Raw genomic sequence first — 16,406 nt, 5'->3', positions numbered from 1 at the left:
ATTAGAACATATTCTTTTTGGGACTTTTCATTCAGAATATGTCATCATATTGATGGAATCTGCTTACCTGAAACTTATCCTTGTACTGTCTTCTTAAAAACTCCTGATCAAACTATCGTTTGAATTATGGTCATGCAGAAAATATTTTGATCTCTTAAAAATGAGTAAACTCAAGCCCAGATTAAGGATGCTGTGGAGGCAAATAATTGATGCTCACTGTAATCTATTTTTTTGTATACTGGTACAGTAAATTTTCTTTTAATTTAACAACATACCTTTGGCTTCATTTCATTTCCTTTCACAATTTTCATCTACTTACTTATAATTATCTTTTTTTCTTCGTTACTTACTATCATTTACTAGTTACTCGGCAAAAATAGTGAAGTTCAGTGTATAAAGGATCCCTTCATGGCTAGTATGGGTTAAAGACAGTCAGCTTTGTACGGAGTAGAAGAAGAAACTGAAAAAATGTGAAGAGTCCCACTGGGGAGGAGGTCTGGTAGTCAGATACTTAAGTGTAGAGAAAATAGGGCCTTTCCCTATTGGACTCTATGAAATGAATGTTTACACTCAAAATCCCACACAGCTGGTAGAATGCCTGATCTTCTGAACACCGAAATGTATCCCCACTGATGGGTAGCAGAGACACAAATTGTACAGTTGAATAAATCTAATGAAATGTGAAAAAACACATTGCATGGTCCTATTTGAAATTATTGTAATAAAATACTTCATCTTGCTTTTGAGTATGTTTCGTGCATTGTTTTTGCTAGAATCCTAGGTTCTGAAATTATCAACACACTGAGTTTCGTTGTTTTAGACACTAGAGAAATTTATTCAAAGCTTAAGTTAAATCATTCATTCTTTGTCTTTTAGGAAATAATTTTTAAGGAAAGCAGGCCAAGATTCCTCTCTATGATGCCATGGATGTTCTAGGCAAAGGAAGCAGATAAAAATTTTAGTGGATGTGTTAAAAGTACAACAGAAGAAGGCACCACAGCCTAAAGAGGCTAAAACGTGGTGGACCAGAGTGGCAGTTGCGTTGTGGGCATGTCACTGGGGCATTGACTTGATCTCTTTGGTTGCTGAGACAGGACCCAGCCTACTATTGTGGCACCATCGCAGGATCCTGAAATGTGCAATGCTAGAGAAGCAGCTGAGAACAAGCAAGCAAATATGGATGCATTTCTTTCTCTCTATTCTTGACTGTGAGTGGTATATGACTATCGGCTTGAAGCCCCTGCCACTATGATTTCTCTACTACGATGGACTGTGGTATAGAAATGTGAGCAACAATAAACCCGAAGTTTCTGTTCTAAGAGTAGTTGTCAGAGCAACTGAGATGAAACAAGGGGAGACATGCAGTGGTTATGATAGAACTGCTGAGAAGTTCTGAAGTGACTGACTCAAGACTACTTTAGGAAGGGCAGTGTTCCATGTAAAGCAGACAGTGAGGCAGAGACACTTAGAAGGGATGTGCTGTAAGGATGCAGGAGGTCTCTGTGGCTGCACAAAGGGAGGAAGGTACAGTAGAAAGAGATCAAGGTGGCTTCCAAGGAAGCTGGATGGGTGAAGTAGAGCCTATAGCCCATTGCTTAAAAAATAAAATAGGAAGCACTTCATGGGACTTTGACTAGAAGAATAAGATTATTGGATTAAATTATTTAAAGGATGATTCTACCTTTCTTGTTGAAATAGAGGGAGGGAAGCACTCAGACAAAGCTGGCAAGAAACCCTCACACACAAATTCAAACAAGAGGTGATGGTGGTTTTAAAAGTTGCTTTGATTCTGTATATATATTCAAGGTAGTAAATAGAATTATCAAATGGACTGGAAATGACATAGCAAACCCAAGAGGGGTCAATATGACTTGGTTTGGAAATGTGTACAAAATGTAACAGTCTTCAAGCTTTGATTCCTCTCTAATGATTTTTTAAAATATTTTGAGTGGCCTTGTTTCCAAATCTGGGAACTCATAGGATTTTTGTTTGGTTGTTTGACTTGTTCATATTCTTTTTGCAGCTATGTTCTGAAAATGGCACCATATGGTAAATACTATGGAGGATATAAAAATGAAAAGAGACAATAACATGAGAAATAATGATGCACCATGAAGAAGTAGATCAAAGGTTATGGGGAATAGAAGAGGAGATGTTCCTTTGGGCTGCAAGAAAAAGAAAGCTACCCTACCATGTCATCCTTAATGTATCTTTGAAGACAATATAGACTTGGGAATTGCCCAGATGAGATGAATCTCAGGTTGTTCATCCCTGTACAGTTAGTGCTGTTTAGCAGATGGAGTGATTGAGAGGGAAAGGGTGAACAATTTGTTTTTCATGTCGTGGGAAACTGTGGACAAAGGGAGTAGGTGGCAGGAAATATCAGACATGTGTTGGGGAGCTATTTTATGGGTGGGACTGCTGGGAGTTGGCATCTTTCAAAGATACACCGGTGCAGTTGCTGCGAGGGTGGTTTTGCTGCAGCTGAGATGGGAGAGCAAGGACCTCCTAAAACCTCTCCACCTGCCCTGTATAGGCAAAGAAGATGGAAATGTAAGGTCAGCTCTTCTGGCTCAGAGTGAAAACACACTCAGATTTTCAATACCATGGCTGGGGCCTCATTGGGTCCAATCTTCTTTGACTATATCCATGATTTGTATGATTGTAGAGAGTCTTGGGAAAGAGGAGAAAAGGATGTAGATAAAAAGTTGATTCCTTTAATAAGGAACCAAGATGGCCAGAAATTTATTAAGTTGCAAAAGACTTTCAAAGATTTTCAGAAGAATGTTCCAAAGCTCATTTGAGGTAAGAGCCACAAAGAGCCACCTGTTCCAGCTCTGCTCAATTCCTCTTCTTAAACAGAATCGAAATGCAATCTGGCTCCTACAACTGGAAACATCTTCCGGTATTTCCCTTAATGGAGCACAGAGGCAGAGGAGGTGAGGAGAAGGTCACTACTTTGAAGGTCTATGAAGCTGAAAATGTTCTGGCTACAGACTTCAGCTGAACCAATTTTGTTTTCCATGGTGAAGTCTAACCAAACAAACTCTTGGGAATGCACCCAAGAAGCTTGTATTGAACACCAGGATTTTAGAAGGCAAAGAAAGAAAAAAAAAAAAAAAAAACCTTTGTTTTGGCAAAGAGCTCATTGTCAGCAAGGTGTTTCTTCGCCATTCTCGACACTTCCAGAAGTCTGAGAAATGGTTAGAAGCAAATATGAGTGTTGGGAGGAGGCTTTCCGGACAGCCCTCCTTCCAGCAGGACATTTTTCAGAAGCCTCAGTAGGAAGTTTGGGTCATGTTCTTGGAGGTGAAACAGCCTGTGCACTAATGAACATGAATAGCATTTCCTTATGGGCCATATATTTTTCTAGTAGGAAATGGATAATCTACTATGACATTTCAGTGGGTTGGAATAAGATGTATCTATCTTTGTTTATTTGTCAAGTTCCCTTATTCCTTTTTCAAATGAAAGATAAATGCCTTAATAGATTAGCAATCATGAAATGTATAAGTATTTATAAAACAGTACTGCTTCTAACACCATCTGCTAAAGAGCGGTGGTATTTATTCAGCCACTGATATGAGAACAGATTTTCTTCTACATTATGCAAAGGGGAGGTACATCCTCATACTAACAAGCATACACTTTGTATTTAGCCAGCCTAAGTTCTAATGAAATTCTTTAGCTGATAAGCTGTGCGATTTTGGATAACATCACTTAACATTACGTTCCTAGTTGATGAAATGGTTTCGTTATAGTCATACCTTTTAAAGTCATTTAGTTCATCTGACACAGTAATATACGGAAAGCATTCTGCCAAATGCCTAACATGTGCTACGTTTTTGATAAATAATAACTATCATCATGCAGTTTCAAAGTATTTTGAATGTCTGGACTGAATTATTTTTTACAAGGTTGCTTAGTGAAAGTCTCTCTGATTGCAACAAATAGGTCTCTGTACAACACTGAAGCGTAGATCACAATCAGGGTGGAACACACAGTGTTTTTCGACATGCTCTCATTCTTGCTCATGCTGCCTGTAGTGTCCATTGCAAGTTCACAGAGCCTCAGGTTGCTGAGGCAGCTGCTGTCTGAGACGCTGCGAGTCAAACAAACATACAGTGAGCAAGTGTATGTTCTGGCCAGGAGGAGTAGACCAATCTCATCCACGCGCAAGACAATGGAACTCATATGGTCTGGCCCAACTGAACAAGGGTCAAAACATAGAATGCAGTTATTTCTGATAGGTGAAAGCTGGAAATTTGTTGAACACTGATGACTCTATCATAGAGCCATTGACATACCTCAAAACAAGACTGTAATGATGGCATTGAGTTAATAAAATGAGTCAAGTGCTAGAGAGTGGCTCAGTGGTCAAGAACACTAACTTTTTCCAGAGGTCCTAAGTTCAGTTCCCAGTACCCACACATGGTGGTTCCCAACCATCTGTAACCTCAGGGGCAGGGACATCTGTTGCTTCTGAGCTACACAGGCACTTGCACTCACAAGTACGTTCCTCCACACAGACGCCTGCAAGCGTACAGAGTGAAAATTCACTACAATAGAAGAGACATTAAGTACCTCTGAACTGCAAGAGGCACAATGACCTAGCCAAGTTGGTGGTACATCCCACATGTTCCCTTGAGTTTCTGGAATGCCTGACCCCATAAGTAGTGCCATAGTTGGAGTTCTTTGGTTCAAGATGTCCCAAGCCATATTTATTTTGTTACGGCCTTCCTCCATGATTACATGCCCTTTAAATGGCCTTATCTGTTTTTATCTCACATCTAATGGGTTTAATGTGTTCTAACTGTATGGTCCCATTTGGCAAGTTGGATGCTATGGCTGAGAGGCGCCATATAAAAAAAAATACTGTTATTGTTATAATGATGAATTCAAGCACTGAAGGGGAAGTTGTGAAATATTTCATACTGAGCTATCATTATTTTTAGCAAAATGAAGTTTGGCTTTTTACTGCACTAGTAAGCCCTGAAGATTAAATGCTCACTATCCACAGCATGGATCTTAGCAAAGGGCCAAGGACGTCAAAATGAAAACATTTTGAGATAATGTTTCATACATTATGTGGCAGATGTCTACTTTTGTGTATTCTTGAAAAGTTAATACAATATAAGAAATTAAAAAGAAAAAAAATAGTCAACAAAACCAGGCATATTTGGTTTCAGTTCTAGTTATTCTCAATGCCACTGCGATCACACTCGCCTCCTATGTTAACTACTTAACTCTTGGTGCTGATCACTTGCCATTTAGTGTGAGGTTGAGAAAGAGGCTGTTTCAGTGCTTTGGGAGTGCATCATTAAGACAGGAGGTGCATGCAGCTTTGGAAAAGGGGACTGTTCAAGTCCCTTCCCTCAGGACGATGTGGTATTATGTTCCCGTTACTTGAATATTCATTATGGTTTCCCACATGTTTTTGGCTACCTCTGTTTCCTGCAACTGTTTGTATTATTAAGATGATCTGGCTTACAGATAAGTGGCTTGAGCTTGGATAAATGGTAGCTTGGGATGCTCACGCAGATTGGGTAGATCTCCTTTCAGCCTAAGAATTATGGATGTTTTCTGAAGGGAGGCGAGACAAAACAGCCAGGGCTCTGTTACTAAAGGGCCTCAACCACAGATGGAAAACTCCACATGGCTAGTCTGAGGAATTCTCTGTAGGGTGCCAGGCACTGGCCGCCCATGTGCCTCCAACCAGACAGACTTCCAGAGAGCACAACGAAAGCCTCATTTCTTTCGGGATGAGTGGAAAGAAGGGCATTGGAACACGTTGCCTCACAGAAATAGGAGAAAGTGCTATGTGTCGATGCTGCTGCAATTCTATGACTTTCTACATAGCAACATTAGCAACTGACAAATTAATTTGAAAAGATGAGAGATTAATAAATGTAGGTATCATAAGACTCTGATCCAGGAAATGAAATAATATAGACTGATAGAACAATGGGCCCTGAAACTTTCCTTGCCAAATCTTGATTTAGGAACCCTGAATTCAATTCAATGTCTAGCTGAAAGAATTTTCCCCTCCTTTGTGCTGCCCTTATACAAAGAGATGTAAGAGATGTGTCTGAGTGACGAAGAGCTGGGGTTCATGAGCGAGACAACCTGGAGCTCTGTTCCTTACTCTGTCTACAGCCCTGAGCAGGTGACTTCCCCTACATCTCCCATGTTCTCTGTTTTGCTACCTGGAGGTGATGAGAGTGAGTTCTGGCTTTGTCCTAAGGAACAAATGAGCAAACATACATAGTACATAGAATGGTGTCTGGCACGTGGTTAATGCTTGTTAAAGAGGTAAAAGGCATGTTCCCAAAGACCTATACTCTAAAGGGAAGAAATTATAGGTTAGATTTATGCTATGTGGGTCATTGTGATTGCCTGTTGTCTGTTTTCTTTTTGTCTTTTAATTTATTATTTATTATAATTTATTTCTATCTTCCCACTCTTCCTTCTTTCTTCTTCCGCCCTATTCCCCTCCCCTAGACCTATGACAGAGCAGGGGTGGGGCTTCCCCCACCATCTGACTACGGCCTATAAGGTCTCATCAGGATAGCCTGCATCCCCTTCCTCTGTATGCCTGCGAGGCATACAGGCCTCCAAAGGGGAGTGATAAAAATCTCAGTCACCAGAGTTCATGTCAGAGGCAATCTTCACCCCTCAGCACCCCTACATGGAGAATGAGCTGTCCATCTGCTACATCTGAACAGGGGTTCTAAGTTCTCTGGATGCATTGTCCTTGGTTGGTGCATAAGTTTGTGCAGGCCGCCCTGGGTCCAGATCTGTCACCCTTGAGTGTCTCCCTGTGGGGCTCTGGACCCCCCTGGGTCCTCCATCCCCCCACTCTTCCATACAACTCTCAGCCCTCTGCCCAGAGTCTGGCTGTGAGTCCCAGCATCTGTCCCGATCCCCTGCTGGGTGGAATCTCTCAGAGGACACTTATGTTGGGCTAATATCCACTTATAAGTGAGTTTATGCCGTGCATGTCTTTCTGAGTCTGGGTTACCTCACTCCAGATGATCTTTTCTAGTTCCATACATTTGCTTGCAAATTTCAAGAAGATTTCCTTGTTTTTAATAGCATGCCTTTAATCCAGGCACTCAGGAGGCAAAGGAAGGTGGATCCCTGAGTTCCAGGCCATCCTAGTCTACAGAGTATGTTCCAAGACAGCCAAGGCCACACAGAAAAAAACCCTGTTTAAAAAAAAAAAAAAAAAAAAAAAAAAAAAAAAAAAACAAAGCAGGGAAGATAAGGGTGTAATCATGCACATGTTACGTGAGATTGAAAAGGGCAGTATTGGGGATAGGATAGTTTATCGGGGAGGGAGCAAGGAGATAAGGGGATAAAGAAGTGGATTAGCCAAAAGAAAGCATGCATGAAAATGTCATAAGAGAAACTTACTTCATTTAAAACTTTCAAAAAAAATCATAAAGAGCTTTGACAGCAGAAAAAAGGCTACATATACAACTTAGGTTTTGGAGGGGTTTTGCAATTTTTAAAATTAAATCTAACTGTATTTATAGTTTAAATTTATCCACACCCTCTCCTCCCAGGTACCCCCTCGCTTTGTTCCCCTTCAGATCTATGGCCTTTTTTTTTTTAATCATGTATATGCACATACAAACCGCTGTGTTCTCTTAGTGTTTCTTGAATGTCTATGTTTTCACTAGTATTGGATAACCAATTAGGGGTTCATCCCTGGGGGAGACTAATTCTCTTGTCCTTAGCAGTCACTCGTTGCTTGTAGCTCTTTGTGTACAGGTAGGATCATGCGCTTTCTCCCTTACACATTAGTGTGTATATTGATGGTGTCATTGTTCAGGTCTTGTTGAAGCAGACACATTGTTAAAGTTTCTTGGGTGTAGCTTCCTTGTAATGTTTAGGAGATACAGTCTTGCAGCAGACTTCCTATTCATCAGGATCTTACAATCTTCCTGCCTCTCCTTTCCTTGTATTCCCTGAGCCCTAAGTAGCTGTTGTAGATGTATCGATTGCAACTGGGTGCTTCACAATCTGTTGCTCTTTGCATGTTAACAGGTTGTGGAAACCTCAGCATCATAGATGTTGAGTAAATACAATTGCTTATATTGCTTTGAAATGAAGACATTTTAATGGTAAGTAACTACTATATAGGTACTGGCCAATTCATCTCTGAATTTGAAATTTAGAAAGCTAAAGGTGTAAAGACTTAATCTTGGGTTGTCTCAAAGGTACCCAAACTTGGTATATCCAAAAGAATCCATGACTTCTTATTTGTAAAACTTACCCATGCATTCATTTATCTCCTGACTTGGAAAGTGGCTATGCCAGTTGCTCTTTTTAGGTGCACAGGATTTCCCTTCTATACTTTTCCCCTAACTGTGTGCATTGGTTACTTTTCTATTGCTGGGATACAATACTAGGAGCAAGGCTAATTACATAAAGAACAGCTTATTTACAGTTGTGGTTCCAGAAAGTTAGGGTCCATGATGGTGGAGCAAAGGCATGTGAGCAGAAGGGGAAAGCTGAGGGTTCACACAACTAGAATTGGCACAGGCCTATAATCTCGCCAAACTCCAGTGACATACTTTCTCCAGCATGGCCACACATCCTAAGCCTACCCAAACAATGCCACTGCCAACTGGGGTCCAAGTATTCAATTGTCTGAGACTATGAGGGAAATCTCATTCGAACCACCACATTCCAGTCCTTAGCCCCTATAGTCTTGTGGTAACATAATAATGTAAAATGCTTTTAATCCATCTTCAAAAACCTCCATAGTCCTTCACAACCACAACACTTTTTAAGTCACCAAATCACTCTTTTTTGAGATTCCAGGCAATGTCTTAATTTTTTTATATATATATATGAGTCTCAGTTTATTTAATTCTCTTTTTTTTTCACTTTTTAAAAATTAATTTATTCATATTACATCTCGATTGTTAGCCCTTCCCCTGTTTCCTCCCGTTCTTCCCTCCCTCCCATTTCTCCCCTTCTCCCCTCCCCTATGTCCGTGACCGAGGGAGACCTCCTGCCCCTATATATGCTCTCAGAATATCAAGTCTCTTCTTGGTAACTAGCTATCCTTCCTCTGAGTGCCACCAGGTCTCCCCATCCAGAGAACATGGTCAGAAAAGGGGCACCAGAGTTCGTGTGAGAGTCAGATCTCACTCTCCACTCAATGGTTGAGAGTATCATGTTCGTCGGCTAGGTCTTGGTAGGGGTTCGAAGCTTACTGCCTATATTCTCCTTGGCTGGTGCCTTAGTTTGAGGAGGACCCCAGGATCCAGATCTGCCTGTCATAAAGTTCTTCTTGTAGGTTTCCAGGACCCTGTGGGTCCTACTATTTCCTCTTTCTTCCATGCTACTCTTGCCTAGTCTCAATCGGATATCCTCTCCTCTGACCCACTTTCTTGATAAGTAAAGATTTTCATGGTACGTATCCCTTGGACTAGTGTTTTTATATAAGTGAGTATATACAGTTTGTCTCTTTTTGCTTCTGGGTGAACTCACTCATTATGATAATTTCTAGATCAATCCATTTGTCCACAAATTTTGGGAATTCCTCGTTTTTAAAACCAACAGCCTACAGAATGGGAAAAGATCTTCACCAACCCTTCATCAGACAAAGGTTTAATATCCAAAATATATAAAGAACTCAAGAAATTAAACACCACAAAACCAAACAACCCAGTTGCGAAATGGGGCTTGGAACTTAACAGAGAATTCTCAACAGAGGAATATCAAATGGCCGAGAAACACTTAAAGAAATGCTTGTCCTCGTTAGTCATCAGAGAAATGCAAATCAAAACGACACTGAGATTCCATCTTACACCCATCAGAATAGCTAAGATCAAAAACTCAAATGACACCACATGTTGGCGAGGATGTGGAGAGAGAGGAACACTCCTTCATTGCTGGTGGGAATGCAAACTAGTACAACCACTTTGGAAAGCTCTCTGGCGCTTTCTCAGAAAAATGGGAATAGGGCTTCCTCAAGACCCAGCTATCCCACTCCTTGGAATATACCCAGAAAATGCCCTACCACACAACAGGGACATATGCTCAACCATGTTCATAGCTGCTCTATACATAATAGCCAGAACATGGAAACAGCCTAAGTGTCCCTCAGTAGAAGAATGGACTAAGAAACTGTGGTATATTTACACGATGGAATACTACTCAGCAATGTCTTAATTTTAGCTCCCTATAAAATCTTCTCTGTATCATTTCAATTTTAGTATATGTGCTGCTGAAGCAAGCACATTTAATTTTTTTAATATTTATTTTTATGTATATGACCGCTCTATCTGCATGTATGCCTGCACACCAAAAGAGGACATTTGCTCACATTGTAGATGGTTGTGAGCCACCATGTGGTTGCTGGGAATTGAGCTCAGGACCTCTGGAAGAGCAGACAGAGCTCTTAATCACTGAACCATCTCTCCAGCCCCAATTTATTTTGAGACAGGATTTCTCTGTGTTATCTTGACTATGTGCTGCACTCACTTTGTAGGGTAGACTGGCCTTGAATTCACAGAGATCTATCTGACTCTGACTCCCAGGTGCTAGGATTAAAGGCACGTGCCACCATGCCTGGCTGTTCCCTATAAAATCTAAAAGCAAATTATATACTTCAAACACATAATGACATAAAATAGACATTACTATTCTAAAAGGGAGGAATGGAGCATATTGAGGAAATACCTGACAAAACATTGGACCATATTGCTACCACTGATTAGTATGATATAAATTATATCTACTCAAACATATGTAATTGTTAGCAGATATTGGTTAAATAATTTTTGAAAGGACACATAGACCATGAAGTCTAAAGACTAGAGATTTTTTTATTATTATTCATTTTATATAATATATTGTGATTGTATTATTTTTCCATCCCCAGCTCTTTCCAGATCTTCCCAGTCTCCCTACCAACCAAAGTTCATGTTCTCTTGCTCTCTCTCAAAATAAAAACTGAAAAAAACAATAACAAAACTCAATAAATTAAACAAACAAAGCAATAAAATTAAAACAACAACAATAAGAGAAAAACATGGACTCCATTTTGTATTGGCCAAGTACTCTTGGACATGGAGTATAGTTAATGTACTCAGGGCCACTCCACTGAAAAAACAAGATTCTTGTCCCTTTGCCAGCAGGTACCAATCATGACTAGCATCTTGTCCCTTTGCCAGCAGGTACCAATCGTGACTAGCATCTTGTCCCTTTGCCAGCAGGTACCAATCGTGAATAGCATCTTGTCCCTTTGCCAGCAGGTACCAATTGTGACTAGCATCTTGTCCCTTTGCCAGCAGGTACCAATCGTGAATAGCATCTTGAGTAGAGGTAGGACTTTGTGTCCACTTCTTCACTATGCTAAGATTTTGCCTGTTAAGACTAGAATTCTTATCCAGTTCTTATTCTGGTTGTAATACTGGATAACCCTAGAAAACTACTTTATTTTACATAAAGCTGCAGTTTTCTCACCTGTAAAATATAGGCTGAAATAGTCTATACTTATTTAAAAAAAAAGGGATCTGGGAACACAGGAAATCAAAAGCACTGTCCACAGTCATGAGTATCAAAGAAAAGAGGTCTGTCGCCATTTATTTAGTAGGAGCCGTGGAAGACAATAAGGCCCACTAGAAAACACAACCAGTATTCCTCCAACATCCATCAGGGATGCAGGCAACTAACCAAACAACGTGATGCATTATTCTAAAATCTATGAAGTAAGGTGTAAGGGCAACGGGGGGTACTCAAATGGATATTTGTGGCATCAAGTTCACAAGCGCTGTTCTCAGTTACCCAGAGCTTGTTCACCCCACTACATCCCAGGAAGAGCCTCTGTTGCCTGTGATGCTGTCTTGTAATATTTCATGTGAAATGTCAATGTATACAACTTTCCTTCATTCATTATGCTGTGTTTTCTGTTGACTAAATCTGATAACTCACCTTCTTTCCATTTCCTGGTAATATTTGGTGTAGAAACTTTCACCATCTGCATTCTTTTACTTCCTTCTGGGATTCTTGTCTGTTCTCTAAGAACTCTTGACTTCTCAGGGCCAGGTGTGGTGGCACACACCTGGAATCCCAGCACTTGGGAGGCAAAGGCAGGTGGATCTCTGTGAGTTCAAGGCCAGCCTGGTCTACAAAGTGAGTCTGGGACAGCCAAAGCTACACAGAGAAACCCTGTCTCAACAAACCAAAAAAAAAAAAAAAAAAAAAAAAAAAAAAAAAACCACCAACAACAAAAATCCTCTTGGCTTCTCTATCACATTTTTGAAAGTCTATTTTTACTTTTTTCTTTAAATGCTTAGAAATATCTTTTACTTATTTTCTAAATTTCTAATTTAGAATATAACATTTAAAAATTGTGAGCATTAAATGCATAGCATTTTCGTTTTGATTTATTTTAACTCATCTCTGATCGTTCCAGTGCTTTTTCTTTTCTGTTCTATGTGGTCCCCATACTTCTGGTGATCTTTGGCTCAATAAAGAATGAAGGTCCATATACACAGCACTGGCTTTTTTCTGGGTGAGGTATTTTTTACTCCTTCTGAATCTAACATGAGCGATAATTCCTTAGCCAGTGCAGTTTATCTGTAAACACTTAATTTTAAGGGTGAGTGGGACACAGCTAGGACCATGGGGATCCTCAAACTTAGTAGTGAGGAGGGTTTCATAGGAGGCCAGCATTCAGAGGATGGCTTGTCGTGTTCCCTGAGAATCCTTTTTGAACTATTTTTTTTTAAATAGCTGGTTGATATTTTGTTTGTAGTTAAATACTGGCAGCCTCTACTTTTACAAAGCTTGCACAAGCAGATCTGAATGAGGTCAGCTATTTGACACTGAGACATCCAACCCTTCTGCTTTCAGTCCTGTTTCCAGTCCCAGTCTGGCTCTCTCATAACCACTGATTTTAAGATCAAAGACTCTGTCATAGTAAAGCGGAATAATTGTCATTCATCTTTTCTCGGTCTCCCAGTGTGTAATATGTTTGTGTCCTCCCTTACTGGGCAAGAACCAGCCCTGACAAAACCCTCCTGTATGGTGCATTCCAGGAAAATGTGAGAAGGCAATGAACTCTGCTAAGCTTCAGAGAAAAGACAACTTTAAGCATCAGTCATAGGCTGTCCTTGGTCTATAGAGGAGGCATGTGGTAGTAAAATACTGAATGTGGCAGTGTTAGGCCATGTCTGGATGCGGTCTTTGTCAAATGGTATAAAAGTAAGTGTTGTTGTTATTAACACAATTTTCCAAGAGACTTTTCTGTTGTACTGAAGGACATTCTGTTAGCTATGCATGCTTGGATTGATTTGTTCTTGTGAAGGTCTCAAATCAAGAGTGGGATACAGAGGAACAAGAATGTAGCTCAGTGACAGAGTGCCTGACTACCATGCCTAGAGCCATGTTTTCAGTTACAATTCTGAGAGTTCTGAGAGAGAGAGAGAGAGAGAGAGAGAGAGAGAGAGAGAGAGAGAGAGAGAGGAGGGACAGAGAGGAGAGAGAGAGAGAGAGAGAGACAGAGAGAGAAGAAGAGAATAAGAAGAGAAGAAGAAGAAGAAGAGAAGAAAGAAGAAGAAGAAGAAGAAGAAGAAGAAGAAGAAGAAGAAGAAGAAGAAGAAGAAGAAGAAGAAGAAGAAGAGAGGAGAGAACAGGAGAGGAGAGGAGAGAGAGAGATTAGGAAAAATTAAGACACTGAAATATAGGATCAGGGTGACCTAGCTTTGATCTACTGATCTATTATCTCATTGACCTCCATGGTTGATTTGGCTGACATGATTGGCTGGGTGGATGCCCCTTTCTTCCTTCATTATTCCATGTATGTCCCTCAGCAAGATGCATAGCACTGTTATAAAAGATGACCTTTCTCAAAGCATGAAGACCAGCTTTTAGTCAAGGGTGTATGGATATTGAGTTGTGCTTTTTTGCTAGAATCTTCAACTAAATTATCTACTGATAAGGCCTGGTGGGCACACAGAGGAAGGGGAAGCAGGCTATCCTATCCAGATGAGACCTGATAGGCTGTGGTCATATGGTGGGGGTCCCTTTCTGTCAGAGGTCTAGGGGAGGGGTATAAGTCACAAGAGGGAAGAAGGGTGGGAACGGGAAGATACAAGTGAGGAGATAACAATTGCAATGTAATCTGAATAAATTATAATAAATTAAAAAAATTTTAAAAGTGATGAATATGTGCTTCCTTATAAATTCCTTCTTGGACAATTATTTAATTTGTAATCCTGAAGCCCAGTCCCTTGAGATATAAAATATAGTCTATATAGAATGAGTAAACAAAGATAAATTTTGTTGAAACACATTCCCAAATGCTGAGCTTGAGTATCGAGGAGCAGAAAACATCCTATTAGGAAAAGTGAGCACATGACTTTTAATGAGACTATTTCTGTGGCTACAGTGCACACTCATGCCATCATTAGCCATGTGGCCTGTGCCAAACCTTTCCAGTCTTTATTGCAGTTATGTGAAGAATGGGAACAGTAAAATCCATTGTAATCATTTTTGAAAGTATTGCTAGGATTCCTCTGTTTACAATGACTCAGTTCTGTCAAATAGCTGACAATAAATATCTTCATCCCCATAAACTGCAAGATTCAGGAGAGAAGTAATGGCTTTCATAAACAATAGCCAGCAAGCTTTGTGTATTATTATGGGTTATAGAATGCTTACTTAGTGTTTTTGTCTGTTGTCTCAATTAAATCCTTACCTCAAGTCTGTGTGGCAAACATTATTATATTACAGTTGTGGAATGCACAGCTATGAGAAAGTAAGTAATTTGTCCAAGATGGTTCTGTTCAAATGTATAAATCTCAAAGCCCTAGCACAAATCTCCTGAGGGGAAGCTTCATCACGTAGCCTCTTGTACCAATAAAGACCAAGGGTAAGAGTCTGAGTCAGGGTTTGATATACATTAAACTGAACTTTAAAACTGTACTATAGACAGTGAATGGCAGAACTCTGGGTTACCTTCATTTTGGGCCAGACTACTAGCTGCAAAAGCACACAGACCACACTCTGTGGTCATTGTGCTCTTGAGCCAACAGCTTTTTTTCAGGTGAATGTTCTACCCCAGCAGGTGTCTGTTATAGGAAGGGCAGCTTGTGAGCACATCAGACACAGATATGCAGCTCACTGGATGCTGATGGACAGGCTGGAAAGTCACTACACATTTGGATGAACTTGGGTCAAAAAAACCTATGTAGGTACTGGAGAGAGGCTCCAACATTAAAGACTAGGCAACCAACCAAAATGTCAAGAAAGCCCAGCCTCCTCCATGCCAAAAGAAAACAAAAATATGGTGCATGGGCAAGGGCATAAAGTAGCATAGAACATCTTGGAGTCCTTTGAAAACACTCCATTACTTGACTAATTAACCTCCCAGGGTCAGTCATTAACAGGCTTTCTCATTCCCTTCCCTTGACAGGTCCAGCTGTGAGATACAGTAAGTTCAAGATGTCAGAGGCAAAGCCTCCTCCCCTGCTGGGACAGCACACAAGGCAAGTCCTGAAAGAGGTCCTCAGATATGATGATGGGGCTATTGGGGAGCTACTCAGCTCTGGTGTGATAGAACAGCAGGAAACCGAGTGACCAGAATGATGGCAGCAGAAGACTGGACCTGGCAGCCAAGATAATGCTCTGTGTGTACCCTTCCTCAGTCTCCATCCTACTGCAATGCACAGTGAGAAAAGAACAGCAGATTTCCTGCCCAGCATCTCTGGGGTAACTTCAGAATTAAAGTCTAGTGGCCATTTAAAAACCTATTATTTTGACTTTTTTCCTCCAGAAAATAGTTGAATTGTTGATTTTTAGACTTTGATTAATTCTAATATTTTTATCCAAAGGAAGTGATGAATATTTGGTGATGGAATGTTGTCCTGATTTGATTTCTCCACAATGCCCACGTGTATAGAAACATCAAATTATAAACTGTAATTTTGATTTGACAGTTGAAAATAAAACAAAACATTAAAATATTTTTTTCTGGAAAAAGCCCTCTTTATTCTAATTGCCTTAATGCCCTAAAATGCTTGCCTGTCGCACCCACACAAGCCTGATAAAAAGCAGAACTCTTGACATTTCTACTTGTACGTAAATCCTCATTTAAATCTTTGTTAGGAAGTAAAAGCAGAAAGCAGAGTGACAGTCTCTGTGATTGATTTTAAACAGTATAACTTAATTTGAAGCCCACGAACCCTTTGCTGGTCTGTAATTTAAACCGTGGACTTTGTGGTGTCTGTTGTAAGACTGAGCTTCACTCTGCCCATAAGGAGTAAATATTTGCTTTGTGTTGTATTTCCTCGGTGATACTGTGATGTGCAGTGGAATATAAATTTCTACTTATTCATTCAGGGTGTGAGTATTTGTGGATATGAGAGAGCATAGTGTTT

General features: G+C 40.2%; 1 protein-coding gene across 4 annotated transcripts in view; it reads left to right on the top strand.

Moving 5' to 3' along the window:
• Nucleotides 1-15,909, top strand: part of Sugct (succinyl-CoA:glutarate-CoA transferase) — a 713,158-nt gene extending 697,249 nt beyond the window's left edge. For all 4 annotated transcript variants that reach the window (XM_051168026.1, XM_051168018.1, XM_051168042.1 and 1 more), the window contains one exon: nucleotides 15,443-15,909. In XM_051168026.1, coding sequence (XP_051023983.1) covers nucleotides 15,443-15,606 — 164 coding nt within the window. In that variant the 3' untranslated portion in view covers nucleotides 15,607-15,909. The remainder of the gene's footprint in view (nucleotides 1-15,442) is intronic.
• Nucleotides 15,910-16,406: the final 497 nt, after the last annotated feature.

Source organism: Acomys russatus, chromosome 3 (genome assembly GCF_903995435.1).
Source record: "Acomys russatus chromosome 3, mAcoRus1.1, whole genome shotgun sequence".
Lineage (NCBI taxonomy): Eukaryota > Metazoa > Chordata > Mammalia > Rodentia > Muridae > Acomys > Acomys russatus.
This window is presented reverse-complemented; position numbering and strand designations above follow the sequence as displayed.